The 15,707-nt window shown below is 33.9% G+C and overlaps 1 protein-coding gene across 1 annotated transcript in view; it reads right to left on the bottom strand.

Moving 5' to 3' along the window:
- Window positions 1-8,569: 8,569 nt before the first annotated feature.
- Window positions 8,570-15,707, bottom strand: part of LOC106469432 (alpha-actinin-like) — a gene marked incomplete at its 5' end in the record, with an annotated part of 80,226 nt that continues 73,088 nt past the window's right edge. The window contains 3 exons of the mRNA XM_022397948.1: window positions 8,570-9,221; window positions 10,356-10,514; window positions 10,800-10,958. Of these exons, the coding sequence (XP_022253656.1) occupies window positions 9,063-9,221; window positions 10,356-10,514; window positions 10,800-10,958 (477 nt within the window). The remainder of the gene's footprint in view (window positions 9,222-10,355; window positions 10,515-10,799; window positions 10,959-15,707) is intronic.

Here is a 15,707-nt window from a genome sequence, read left to right as displayed (position 1 = left end):
TATTAAAAATACTTCACTAAAAATATGATTTTTTGTATGTGAAAGACTTATAATGTATACTGAAAGTCTGCAAAATTTTGTGAATATATACATAATATCTTAAAAGTTAGTAGTATCAAAACTATAAAGACTTTAAGTGAGTACGAAGAGGTCACATCGACCAAGCCCATGTTGAGAGAGTTAAGTTAGCAAACAAGAAAGCTATAAAAGCATCTTTTTTTATCTATAAATATTTTATGAATAAGTAGGGAGTATCAGAGAGGCTAATTAGTTAGTGAATTTAATATGTGCATAGCTTTCTGATAAATCTGTGCTAAAAATATGCAGGGGGGGATTCAAAACTCTGAGTTTGGTCTTAAGGTATTTACAAATTTAAGGTATTTAATGAAAGATATAGTTGCTTATAATTATAAGGTACCTTATTTACTTTTTGAAAAGCGAGTAATTCTTGAAAATCTTTACCAATAATAGACACTTCGTGTTGGTTGGGAACAACTTTTAACTGCTATTCACCGAAATATTAATGAGGTTGAGAACCAGGTAAGTGTAGACTTAAAATAGATTATTTTATACAGAATGAAACAAGTTATAAATCATTTTTGTAATTCATTGTTTTTGACATTATTGATGCATAATAAATTGCACAAAAGACTTTGAGTTAACTTGTGCACTAAGTAATTAGTTGAAAATGAGAAATCTTATTTTAAAATGTTTGTAAAGATCCTGTTTTAAAGAAGAACAATCAAACCCTTGGTAAGAAGAGATATCAAACAAAGTATTTACATAAACAAATTTTTGCATGTTTTCTTAAAGTTTTTTAACACTCTTTCAAGTACCAGTGTTGGCAGTTAACCAAGTAAAAACATTTTGTACCTGTACAGCCAAAAGAGAAACAAGTTGTATCTCAAAAATATCCTTATTTGAGCACTTACTGGAGAAACAAATTATTAATTATGACAAGACCCATAGTAACATAAAACTTCCATAAATAATCAGCCAAGAAAGCCATTATGGTGTTATCAAGTCCAAGTTTAACTATTAGGTTTCTCTGAATTTTTTAAAAGCTTTCATGACATTCCTTGCACATTTCCTAGTTATAACTAAATAAACATTCTCAGACAAATTTGTAAATTTGTAAAACTTGCTGAAATTCACTAGTCATTAAAAGTCTGTAAAGTAAGAACTGTACTTCAAACATTTTGGAAGCCAACAGTGTCCTTCGTCAGTGTGTACAATATAACATTGCAAGTTGTACTAACAGTTTCTAGAAATATATATTACTTGATTCTTACCTACTGATGAAGAAGGTCATCAGTTTTCAAAACAATTGTGGTGCAGTTTTAACTGTATAGATTTTACTTACCTGTTACTTTTAATAAGGGTTTGTAATAGTTTAGTATTTATTTTGTATTCATTTAGAACAGTATAATATTTTCTTCTATGTTTAAAGCCTGATTTCCATGTTTCTTACTATTTAACCCTACCAACATTAGTCTACCTATGGTCATGGGTCAAAGGCCATGTCATCACACTTGTGGACTCGTATTCAAATTTTTATTGAACTACTATTATATGAATGTATATAATTTTGGTATCAAGTTATAGATTATAATTCAAATTTTAGTGTTATACATTAGTTAATTTCTTAACTTAAAAGTAAATATTAAAAAAACAACTAGATATTGATTTTTGTGTGTCACATGGTATATTGAGTGAAGCATTGGTTCAGGTTAGGTGTTTGTGATGTCCAAATACAAAGTCTATAGTGTCTTACAAATTAGATATTCAAATTACCGATATCGACAAGCTTTTCTATTTGTTGAAATATTAATACATTTATTGAATCAACCAAGATGGCCCTGCCAACCTCTTCCATTTTTTTGAAAATGCTTACGTATACACTTACTTACCAATCAAAAGCTCAGAATGTCCCCCTAGTGATTTTCTCAGGCTCTTTGAAGTATTTGGATGGCAAACTTGTTCTTTTCATGCAAGATTCCAAGCAGTAAGGTAAGACATTAGTGAGCTTGAAATTGCATCTTTTGTTAGACCCAAATTCAGTGGTATTGACATAGTAATTTATGATTTTTGATTATTTCAAAATTAAATATATAAAATGTAAAAAAAAGTATTTTGTTTCACATCCTGCACGTGTGAAATCTGATAAGGCTTAGCAACTTAGGGCAAGCACCAAACGAGTACAAAGTTCATAACTAGAAGAAAATAAAAAAATTATTTGTAAATAGTTAAAATGTGTATACATATATAATGTATTATAACTGAAATGTGACTGGTCCACTAGAACACAGCCAAGACAGGTCACTTTGGAATGGCCAGTTTTATACTCTTGGATACGGTTACATGAGATTTAAGTGTGCCACGTCATTGTTATGAGATTTAAGCTATTTAAAATAAATATTTGTGTTTTTGTGTTATAATTGGGAATCATTCTAGAATGAAAACAGCCTAATTTATATCTATTTTTTTATTTTTATGGTGGTTACGAAGTCAGTCAAATTGATAAAACCCGTACAGAGATACAATAGTGAAAATAACAGATGAAATATACATTTTTTTTTAAAAGTTTGATAATTATCTGAACATTGTAAAGATTTCTAATGTAAAATTTGAAAATTTTCTGATGCATAAAGGTATTTTTAATTTTCAAATCAAAATTACTTTGCATGTTGGATTGTCAACATTTAAAAAGAAAAAATGAATGAGAAAAACATTACTGAAAAAATCTTGATACTTAATAAACAAATCAGATGTTTTGCATACAAAAGCCTTTTAATGTTTATAGATAATCTGCAAAATTTCTTGAAGATACGTGTACTCTATTAAAAGTTATAGCATAAAAACTCTAACAAGCACAAAATGGTTACGATGTCAGTCCCTGGGACCAAGTGAATAGTGAGAGACTTAATGTCACCGAGACTGTGATGAAAGAATTAATTGATTTATTCTTAAGTTCTGAGCTCAATATAAAATAATGATATTAACCCTATACTGCCAGCATGAGGTCACTACGACCCCATAATATCAGGTGTTAATGATTGAAAAATTAATGCTGACATTCTAGGATTAAAAGAACATGGCTGAATTTTTGTGTTCCCACCCTTCTTGCTCTTATTTTTAAGCTGATATGTTAAAGAGACAGAGAGGTAAAAGGTTTGTAAGCATTAGTTTTTCAATATATTATTCTTAAAAAAATACCTTATTGGGTTAATACTGGGAGAAAATGCTGTTTGAACAATTCAGTTTGTCATTTTACAACTTTTCAATAAAGATTTTTCCACAAAGCTAGATGCATTACAAAGCGCACTTCTACAATGTTTATTTCATATGTTAATGATAGTCTTCACTTGTATCATTTAAAGACTTTCTGTTATTGAAGTAGTTAGGGTATTCAACTCACCATCTGTGAATTATGGGGGGTGTTATGATGTGATAGTCAATCACACTACTTGTTAGTAATGAGTAGCCCAAAAGTTAGTGATGGGTGTTTGTTGACTAACTGCCTTCCCTCTAGCCTATTACTTCAAAATTAGGGATGGCTAGTGCAGATAACCATCCTTTAGCATTGTACAAACTTTGACAAACAAACAAACATACTCTTACTGAGATAATGAAATTATTTATTTGGACAAGGTGCCCTACTTCAGCTCACATACATAGCTATTTTCCTTCAGTGCTGCCCTCTGTTTGCAAAATTTTTTGCATGCCACTAGTCTTTCACTCTCTCATACCCTACCCCTCGGTTCACATGGTCTAACTGATTAACTCTCTCAACATGGGCTCAGTCAGTTTAATCAACAACATGATCTCTGTACTCGTTTAAAGTCTTTATAGATTTAATACTTCTAACTTTCAATATAGTGTGTGCATATCTTCACAAACTTTGGTAGTCTTTCAGTTAATATTATAAGTCGTTCACATACAAAACATCATAGTTTTTAGTGAAGAATGTTTAATAAAATAAAATAAAGATTTGTCCATGAATATATTGAGTATTTATTTTGAATAGTCTGTGTGCAAAGTAATTTTCAGGTTAAAATTAAGAATACTTTTCCCTCATCTTAAAAAATCTCAAATTTCCTTTGTATAATCCCTAAAACTTTCTAAATGCATTTCAAACATTTTATTTTAGTAAAATTTTAAAGTTTATCTTTTATTTTCTCTACCCTATCTCAAAACAAAATTGGTTAATTCAACCGACCTTGTAACCACCCCCCCAAAAAAATCTAAATAAATCTAAATTATCATTTATTTATTTCTAGAATGACTTTTTATTGTTTTATTGCCCTTTGAACCATGACTAACTACTATTTGCTCCATTATTAGTTGTAAATTATTCGGGGAACATGAAGCTCATGTTACACTAACGAATTACATTATCCACAAACTACTACGAGCTGCTCGCGTGTGTGCCATGTGAAACATTTTTCTTATAATATTATTATTCATTTTACCTAATCTAATCTTAACTAACCCAAAAGGATCCCTATTTTTACATTTTAGTAACTTTTTCTTTTTTCTTGCTGTCAATTGTCAAAGAGAGTTAACCCTAATTTGTTTATACTAATGATGGTAATACGCTTAATAATTTTTACTTAATTAAATAATGCACCCAATAATATAGACTAATAACCTGCAAAAAGTAGACAAATTCCCTTACCTCTCAAACTTTTTCTGGTTTTCTAACTATGCGACGAGTTGTTACAAATTCCTCCAAGCTAGTCGTTAACATTCTCACAGGAACAATGTTGTTATTCTGAGTGAACTTGACATTTAACTGTTCATAACATAATGTTTTACAATACATCATTTGATAGACGAAAACCTTGAATTTCTATTGGTTACAGGTAATATATATATAATCAAACGTAAGAGAGTACTGTTAACGAATTCTGAAAGAGTAGATGTGAGGTAGGTGTGGCAGGAAGGGTCTGATTTTCTAATCGATAGCTCTGTAACCAAACAAAAATGGAAGACTAAAAATTATGGTTTGTCTGAGCAGTGATGATTTTATAGAGTAATTTACGTTTAATTTCATACTTTTTTGAGGGGTGGTGGATAAGATAGGGAAGATGACATGCTTAAAGTAAATGTGTCACATGAGTCACACTAGGGGAAATAAAGGATTTTTTGAAATATTGCCTTGTAGAATTAAAAACTTAAAACTTATATACTATTAAAATGTGGATTATTGGCTAAGATTTTATGCTATTCTAATTGGTATAACAACAAAAAGTAGTTTTATAAAATTTTTAATGTAAAACATTAAACCCTTGTGTCATGTGCAGTAAAGGATACCTGTTGCAATAGGGTTAAACGCATGCAAATTGTCATGCGACAAACCTCCACAAATAGATGCGCCCCACACACTTGACTCCCTCTATACTATTCTACCTAACTATCACATCTCATTTGGCAGTGCTTATGTTCTGTAATTTTATTTAGTGCTCTCTTCAAATTTTGAATTTTGGTATTGTTTATTTTCCAGTTTCATAAATATTTTAAACAGTTGTTATTTATACCTCATTTTGTTGTGGTATTACTTAATTTTCTACCCAGTTACGGAACTTAATCATTTTTCTGTCCTTTTTTTACCAACACAGTTGTGTTTGGTTTTAATTTACATTATGAATTCTGAAGTGCAAGTTACCACATCAGAAGTTGTACCTCCCACCAACACATTTACTCAACTTTGGAATTATCAGCAATTACTCGTCGAGCGATTGATCATTATTTAAGCCAACATTGTTCTACTGATGTTCCTTAATTTACACGTGAACAAGCTGAACCTCTTTGGGATGATGAAGTATTTGATAGCCTTTTTTTCTACCTGAATTTGCTGTGTCTTCCCAAGTCCCTACTATGAGTTCCATTAGGCCTACTATGGCTTTTTTGGACATGATTTCCCAGGTATGTTCTGTTTTATCCTTTTCCCCAAGTTTCTATTAGTGCGTTAGCAACATAAATTTTGCGAAATATGTTGAAATATTGAAGGAAGGACTCTTGCCACTTTATTCTTCGGGTTTCGTGGACAAGAACACAATGTTGTTCCAGGAAGATGGAGCACCGTATCACACTGCTAGAAACACCCAAAAGTGGCAGGAAGAAAATGGTATCCAGAAGTTGCCCTGGCCGAGCCAATCTCCTGACATGAACCCCCATCAAAAAAATTATCAGTAAATGCAAAATAGCTCTTTCATGTTCTTTGGCATAAATAACCATTCATATGGAATAAATATCAGTGAAATATCTGTAGACTACAAGAATATCATACAAAAAATTACCTATTAAAATTTGTACAAGTGTATTTAGTTACCTAGATTTTCTTTGTGTTAATAAAAACGTAAACCATTATTTGACAAGTATGTGTGTGTATTCACTTATAACTTGTGACTTACTGGACTGCTTGTCACCAAACCTTGCATGTACCCTTAAGTATCACCAGGGAGTGACATATGAGGGTTGATGTTCAGTTCTGACACTTCCGTGTCTTCCTCCTGCATTGAATGGATACGTCAGCTAATATGTCTACCAAAGACTGGAGTTACAGAATAATTATAATTTATATCTAAATATAAGTTAAATTTAGATATATTGCTTGGTTTTGTGCAGTAAAAGTGAAAATATATTTTCTTAAGGAGTATTTAGACAAACCTTTTCTGATTACTTTTGTCAAAAACAATTTGCAATTTAATGAGAATATCATCAATATTCAAGAAAATAACCCATAACCTTATGACTGCTAAATGCCTGTTTCTTTTAGTCTCTAAGTCTCAAGTTTAAAAATAAGTTGATTAAGCAAAAAGATGACTAAGCCAAGCAATAAAAAGGCTCAAAAATTGAGGAAACTAATGATTTGTTACATCTAACAAAAATAACTTGTCATCTATTTCATGTGATTGTGAAAACAAAAATACGATGACCAAGATGTGCAAATAATACAACTGTGTGTAATTCTGATATCAATCAATGGTGTAAAGCCATAGTAAAAGCAGTTAGCTATTATAGTGGAACTAGCTTATATGAAATGTGATGAACAGAACAAATTTGCTAAGCTTAAGATGGATGACAATCTCAAACTCCTGTGTTCCTCAAATTTCTAAAAACATGATTAAAACACAGTGGGAGTCAATAACTTATTAAGCCTACTTTAATTTAATATTATCTAATGGCAACTCCACAGCTTGAAGTGCAGTCCCACCAAAATTTGAATAAGAAAAAAAAATCAGAGACATTTACATTCTAACACATACACAAAACTTGAACTATGCTATGCAATAATGGGCTAAAATGTATCAAATGATACCACTGTGTGTCTATTAATACAATGTGTGTTGAGGAATCATCCCCAAACACACCAAGAGGTATTATGTGGATCTCCTTCCTTTCAAAAGTTCTGGGTTTCCACATTCATGACCTTTAAAGTGTCATACTTAATAAGTCATGAAATAAAATTTTCTATTTGACTGAGAAGTACAAAAACAACAATATATGAGGAACTATGTATTTTGTACATTTATTAGAGTATTGGTTCCTTGGATATGTCAAACAAAAGAACAGACATTGTTCTTTATTGTAAACTTATTAAATATTTTGGAATAAAACTGTGGCTTTTTATTCAGTGATTACCTTCATGTGATCTTGTTCATTTAAATAATAAATATACAGTTGTTCAAATCTCTCAAATTCATCCCAGTGATGTGTGTGTTTGATTTCATCAGTCAAAAATGGCATCACTGTTGTCTTTTAGCTCTTTTGTAAATGCTACTAAAATTACTGTGAAATTGGGTGAATATGTAGCAACTGAATTTAAAATATAACCCACCTAAACACGATGCTTTTAGGTGTTTAATGTATAATCAGGGAACATGTTTAGAACTGAAGCATGGAATGTGAGATCTATAGCAAAAATCAATGAAAGTACTTGATAAATCATATTAAATTGTGTTTATCATCAAAATCTGTTTAAGTTTTTTTTTTTTTATGTGCTATGGTTAGAGAGCATCTTTTAAAAACTGTGAAAACAAAATATATCAATTATTTTTCCTGGAGTTGTTACATATTATATCTGATTTATCTGTTCAGAATTTCTGCAAAGCTACACAAGATCTTTCTATGCATAGCATCTCAAATTTTGAACTGACAGACTAGAGGGAAAACAACTAGTCAAAGGTTGTCTAGTTGAATAGTGGAACTTGCCCATCACTTTTATAGCATACACGTGGCTTCAAACTGGAGTGCATTTTGCACTAGTGGGTAGTGAACTATGAAATCTCAGATTCAATCTACAAATACCTTAACCACCAGGCCACACACCAGCCCACTGTTAGACTATTTTTTGTATGTATTATATTATTAAAAAAATACTGGAGAATTATATTATAAATTAATATATGAACACTACAATTTGAATATTTATAAACAAAATGATTCTGAATTATTGTGCATGTATGCTGTAATATATACTTCAAATACATTATAATGCAACAGCTATGTTACATCCACCTAATCCAAAACCCCTATAATAAGCTTAAAAGAATTCACCAAAATATCAAGCCAAATCATTATTTAATGATCATCACAAATGGCTTTACACAAACAATATTTCTGAAACATGTACTCTAATTTGGAATTTAATGTTTCATTTATCTGCTGATATCTAAAGAACTTAAATGTGGCCTTGATAAGAGGAAAAAATCCTTTAGCAATATTGAGTGATCTCTTAAGAGTCTGGAATTCCCTGGCTCCATAACTTAGACCATTACAAAAAACACTTTGACTGCTGATTAAGGGAAAATACCACATATTTAGTACAAAATTCATAATTTGCTAATCATTCAGAGTTACACATGCTTAATAATATGAATAGCTTTCAAAACAAACAAAACTGACATAAAGGCACAGACAAATCATTGATGCTAGGTTTGTTCTGTAAGATCTCTGAAACAAAAAATTGCAATACAGGACATTTTTGTTGAATAAAGGCACATCCTATTTAATCCAAACATAATTCTAATGACAGATAACTCATGAGAAACGACAGACTAGAGATCACTCTCTCCATAGAGGGCAGTAGAAAAGGACATGTAATCCAGAGCTCCAGGTTCTGCCCCTGTCCCAGTGTAAGGAATCATCCGTTGAATACAGTACTCAGCCTGGTCTGGAGGAAGCTCCCTACGAAGTTCATCTGCTAAAATATAAGGCTATACAAAAAAAAAAAAGTATAAGAAATGCGATCATTTTCTTACAGTAAAAAAATATATCAGTATCCATATATTTTTCAGATAAAAAAAACTAAAATATTTGACATTATTAAAAGTCTTGCATGCTGATAGCACACTTATGTAGCTTTGTGATGTTTATATATACTTATAACTGAATAACAGGATTACAACATAGCAAATTGGAAAATGAAAAGCAGTATCAAAACATAAATTAAAATGAATGTTATGTATTTTTAGTTTATGTCAACATTAGTTCCTTAAACTGAACTATTTAAAAAGGAAAAAAAATGCAGTAATACTTTAAATATAAATTTCCTTTTAAAGGACTTTATAGACACTGTAATAGATGTCATTACCTCTACAACACTGAAATCCCACTAGAGCAATTATAACATAGTCAATCAAAGTGACAAGGACAAGTGGTACTACAGAAGTAAAAATATTTCTAAACTTGTTCAAACACACTAATACATAAGCTATATAGGTTTGAAATTTTTTTTTAAGTTTCAATTTTTAACAGACTCTAGAACTAACAGGAAAACATCATTTGGCTCCAGAAAAATTGTTATGTACATCTTCCTTGGGGTTTACTAACTGATGCCTGAATATGTTCTGTTTCATTAGAACAGAATCGGATCATTGAAACATAATTTTGAAAAGCTCTGAGGTTTTGAAACTGAGTTATTTACTACAGTTATAAATTTTTCTTTAAAATAATATTTCATGTTGCATATGACTTTGATTTCATTAAACTACAGATGTGTGCCAACCTTATCAATATTATCATTGAATCAGATAGAAAATATAATTTTAAATAAAACAGTAATTTTAAGTGATGTCATTGACCAAATCCACATGTAGCTTGGTTAGAAAATAAAGGGTTAAACAATTAAAACAACTTACTGTAAACTAACAAAAACACAGGTAAGTTTTTCTAGACTTATTTTCATCAAGATATAAAAATACACTGAGAAAAAGTAATAAAAAAATAGGAATTTTTATTAATAAATCTGTAATTCCAATAAAAAATGTCAATGTGGTCTTCAAAAGCTGATTGATAGCAGTATGCCAATTCTAAAGGTTATAAAAAAAACTCATTATTTTATCACAAACCTTGTCTCCTGCCAAAATACGGAAAGAATCAATTATCTGTTCTGCTGTATCTCTGTCAGTATTTTCTCTAGTCATAAAGTCAAGGAAGGCATCAAAATTCACGTAACCTGTGTTGTTTGGGTCCACACTATTAAGGATTCTTTTGAATTCAGCATCGCTCTTGAAATGTTAAAAAAATATAATAAATAAATTATGAAATGATGATTTGAAATACATTAGCAATATCAAACAAAGTAATATATATATAAATCACTAGCATTTTAAAAACAAAATTGTACCTAAATGTGTTAAAACTTTTTTCAGATTCATGTGAATACGTTTTCTATTTTCTGGTATTTCTCCTTCTTAAAATATTTTTAGTGTTTTATTACACCATTTGTAATACAAGTTTTTGCCTTTATTAGAGTGAGACAGTGCTCATACTATTAAAAAACAATTTCTTACTTGTTTGTCATTTCTTATGTTGAAACCTAAACTGACAAGACAAGATTTGAATTCCTCTGGTTGGAGGCGACCTGATCGATCCTTATCAAAATGGTTAAAGGAACTTCTGCATTCATTCAACTGCTCCTGGGTAATTCCTTTTGAGTCTCGAGTAAGGATCTATTGAAAATTTTCAATCATAATTTGTCGCTTATGTTTAAAACTATCAATTTTTATCAAAAGTTATGTTCTAAAATAGTGATAGTATTCAGTCTATGTTGAGTTGATATAGACTTTACCTGCCTGTTTATTTCTAAAACAAGATGCTGAAGCTGAAGCCGCTCTAGGAATAAAACAAGCATTCACAGTAAATTTCAACAAATGATATTTCAATTATTTCAGATAAAAAAAACAAGAATACCTACATTTACAGCAGCTGACTTAATAACATTTTCCAAAGAAAAACCGGAATTTTGCTTAGTTATATATTTTACCATAAGAACTTTCAAACTTTACTTTAAAAATTCAGATTTATAATTCAAAAGTTATAATTTTCCTACACTGAAAATATATTTCCAACAGGGACTTACTTCTGCTCATATACATAGCTATTCTTGTTCAGTGCTGCCCTCTTATTTGCTAAATATTTTTGGCATGTCACAAGCCTTCCACTCCCATGTACCCCTCAGTTCTCGTGGTTTAACTGATTCACACATGAAAATTGTCGTGCGACAAACCTCCACTAATAGTTCGCCTTACATACACATGACTCCCTCTATACTATTCTAACTATCACTTTGAGTTTAGGCAGAAACCTAAGCACTGGTGGACAGTGGGAAGGAAGGGTGGGAAATGTGAGTGGAAGGAAGTAACTTTTGGAAATATATATTCAGTGTAGGAAAATTATACCTTCCAACAAGGTACCTTACTTTCGCTCCCATACATAGCTAGAATCCCACATTGAATAGGTGGAAAGACCAGTGCAAGATAGAAAGTAGAAGCATCCTTTGAAAACATCTGAAGGACACCCTTATGAAGGAACCATCTAATAAAAGGATGATACGTGGGATACCTCACCACTTCTGTACCTGGTATACACTTTGCCCAGATGTGGAAAAGGTGAGACAGATCCAGGCAGACAGATCTAAGGAGCACATCCCAATGGGAGATAAAACTGTTGGACAGTGATGCTAACCACAATATATGATAATTTCAATTTCCATGATGAATAAACTGTGGGTAAAAGAAAAAGACGTGCCCTAAGGTATAAAGTGGCTAGGGCATGATGGACTGTACAAGACAAGTCAACTGTATCCAAAACTTGACATCCATGCAGGGGTAGAAAAGAGGATAATACCATCTTCACTTCAAGGAGAAATTCCAATCACTAATTGAGGAACTGAGCACATGTGATCAGAGTGAAATACATAGATATCCCACTTAAACCAAACATACTGGACCACCTCAAGTGCAGTAACATCCTTGGCATAAAGACATTGAGGAGTAGTGCAAGAGAAGAAGCGGAGAAACCAACATGTGCACCCACTGTGACCCACAACAAGTCAGAGCACCTAAGGGGAAATGAGGCACTCCCTGAACACGTGTGAGGACTCATGGTGATTGGTTCAGCTCTAAATTCAAAACTCAGTCACTGGGAACTGACATCCATGCAGGGGTAGGACAAGAGATCCCAATAATCTCAACATGAATGTGGCAATAGGGTGATTGGTTCAACTTTAAATCCAAAATTGAATCACCAGGAACCAACACCTATGCAGGGGAAGGATGAGGGATCCCAATCATTATGGCATCTCACTTCAAAGGTACAACATCTCCTCTGGGAAGTCCATGCAGAGATAAAGCTTCTTTTTGAAGGATTTCCATCAACTACTCCAGCAGAATACTACCGCCCTACTCTCAACTGAATGGATTTATCTCTGTTTAAGTTGTATATCTTTCATTCAGGAGGATACTTCCATGGTCCAGCACCCCAGTGGCTTGGAACTGGAAAGTGGTAAGGACTCTCTTCCTCTACTGAAAGAAACAGGGTGAGAAAATGCTGCAGAGAGCCTGGAGAAATGTACACAACAGAGACAGTGCAATGGGTGACCATGAAACTCTATTTTGAAAAGCAGACCAAACCCATTTATTCAATCTAATTAATGGCAGGGATGGGCAGCAATCTCCTCCAGCTTTACCCATGATGTCCATGATTCAGCATGATCTGGAACAGACATATTTATGAAGCAAATATATTGGGAGGAATAACCTGTGAGTGATCTTGCAGAACAACCCATCTCTAGTATATGTAATAGTAAAGAACAGTGTGCATTTATTGGCCATGGAAATTATGAGTGTGAAGTCAAAATGGCCTTACAGTGTAGATTTGAGTACAAATCTAAGTAATTGAAGTATACCTGGACAGACACCACTTGAGTGGGATCCAGATTCAAACATGGAATGATGCAGATGAGACACCAGGTAAAAAGTGAGGTGCCTAAATTAAAAATCACATCCATTTGGTAAGGGTGAAAGAAGAGAGATCATGAACAGAGGATAGTTGCATAGGGATGAATAGATGGGGACAATTATGACAGAAGGAACCATGTGGGTGATATAACAATGAAGAGCACAAACTGGACATAGAAGTCTATCTGGATCAGACCTGGAAAAAAAGATGAGAAATCGGCAAGGAGAAGGATTTACCCTTCTAAGCCGCTGAAGTATTGGGAAATAAAGATTGATTTGGGGAAAGGAGAAGATAAGAGGAATAGTACAAAGTATGTGAAACATCGATGGCAAACAAATCTAATTGACAATGTCCACAGGCTAAAAGGAGGAGAAAATATGTCTTAAGGGATAAATGAAACATGAAACAAGGAGACAAGGGTTCACACATAGGAAATAACCCATGAACGTGGAGACCGAACATCCCTGATCAAATAACCAAGTGAAGAAATCTGTAACAAGAGGAACAGTGGGATGAGCAGGGGAGAACCCACAACCCAAAGACCAATAGTGAAAAATATGTTGATACACCTCCATGGAAGAAGGTCAAACTGAATGTGCCAACAACGAAGCTTCTCGCTGTGATAAACTGGATCTCCTCACCAAGAACTGTATAAAAACCAGGCATGAAGACTATGGGTAGGAATAGCGGGATAAACTATGTGGGACCGAGGCTGCCATAGAAGAGGTCCATGCTGGGAAGAGGCAAAGGTGGAGCAGATTGGATCTGGAGCAGCCGTAGAAACCATAGTTGGGCTGGCCAGTAAGGGGCAATCAGAAGGACTTAACACGGAGTGTAGTGAATGATAGAAATCACCATGGGAAGGAGTTGGATAGGAGGATACACATAAAGGTATTTGTCTGTCCAATCCTGATTGAATGCATCAACAACCAGAGCAAGTGGATGAGACACTGGAGACCAAAACTAAGGTAACTTGGTATTGAGGATAGTGGCAAATGCATCCAGATGTGCAGTACCCACCTGAATGCATAAATACTGGAAACCTGAGGATCTAGAAACCACTCTGTCCGATAATTTTGGCTGGGTGGGAAGAACGCAAAGTTGATAAACAACCCCATGGTGAACAAAGTGAAGACAGCATCTTGACTGCTGCGATATGGGAATATGGAGAGAAGCATTTGAGACATCAACAGGTTCAATGCCATTCTGAGAGAGATCTTGGACTGCCTCTGATGTATGCTGACATGTGGTAGGATCCTGAGGCAAAGGAAAGGAAACAGGTAACTGAGACAAAGGATGAGAAGAGAGAATATGTATGACAAGTCCCTCGGTTAAAACCTGAAATACCCAAAGATCGCTAGTGAAGTCTCACCATAGATGAACAAACTGGGATAAATGAGCCCCTACCCACAGGGTTGTCACTGATACTGTTGGCAGTGCAACACTCGGCATTGAATAAAATGATGAGAAGATTTCCTATTGGAAGGATGGGGAACAAAAATAGGGGATAGTCAAATAATCAACCAAGGAGGAAAGAGTCGATTGCTGCCACGCAGATTCCAAAATTGCTGGAAAAATTTCCACACACCGACTGATGGAGAAAAGGGGCCAAGCATAAGTCCCTAAGATAAGGAGATGGCAAACGAATGTGGGAAAAAAACGTGTTTCTCCCCAAAAGCTCCCGACAACAAGGAACCACGTGTGTAAAGAAAAAGCTGAAGTTGACAAATGTACCTACAAGGATGTAATTAGGGCAAACATATTCCCCAAAAAGCCTTCAGGATCTTGGTGGATCATGTTGGAGTGGAGGTGTATGGTGAATAAGTACCGTAAGACAGGTGTAAGGGTAAGATGAAGGCAAGAAAACTAGGTATTGGACAAAAGAACAGGATAATCAGGGTCTGCCTCCCAAGTGGGTAAAATGGATTCCAGCAAACTGATCCGAAACCCGAAGAGGGCGAGGCATGCCCATGTCATCACGTAACTGAAACACAAAATGCTTGGCATGAACCCCAATATCAGGAGATGGTGGAAACACTAAGAGGAAGGAGTATCATGTAACAAGGAAGGTAGAGGATCCACTAAGCTCGATCTCCACCAACCCAAACAGCTCCCCAAACCATCACGCTGAAACCACCATGCTTCACAGTTGGCTGCAATCTGTTGAACCAAAACTCTTGGTGAGGCATTCTCCAGACCCATATCCTTCCACTGTCCGAAAATTGAGCGAATCTCGATTCGTCTGAGAACAATACGGTCTTCCAAAAGTCCAGAAGCTTGGTCATCATATCACTTGCCCACTTCTTTCGTCTGACTATGTTGGCAGGTCTTAATAAGGGCTTCCGTCTAGCTGCTCTGCAACGATAACCCAATCTGTGGAGAACCCATTGAACAGATTTCGGGCTCATCCTACCAACTTTTGCCACTTCTGCAATTGTTATTCTGGGATCCATTCGATG

The sequence above is a fragment of the Limulus polyphemus genome, unplaced genomic scaffold, assembly GCF_000517525.1.
Source record: "Limulus polyphemus unplaced genomic scaffold, Limulus_polyphemus-2.1.2 Scaffold3482, whole genome shotgun sequence".
Taxonomy (NCBI): domain Eukaryota; kingdom Metazoa; phylum Arthropoda; class Merostomata; order Xiphosura; family Limulidae; genus Limulus; species Limulus polyphemus.
The sequence above is the reverse complement of the archived record's forward strand: the minus strand, read 5'-3'. Positions and strand labels throughout refer to the sequence as shown.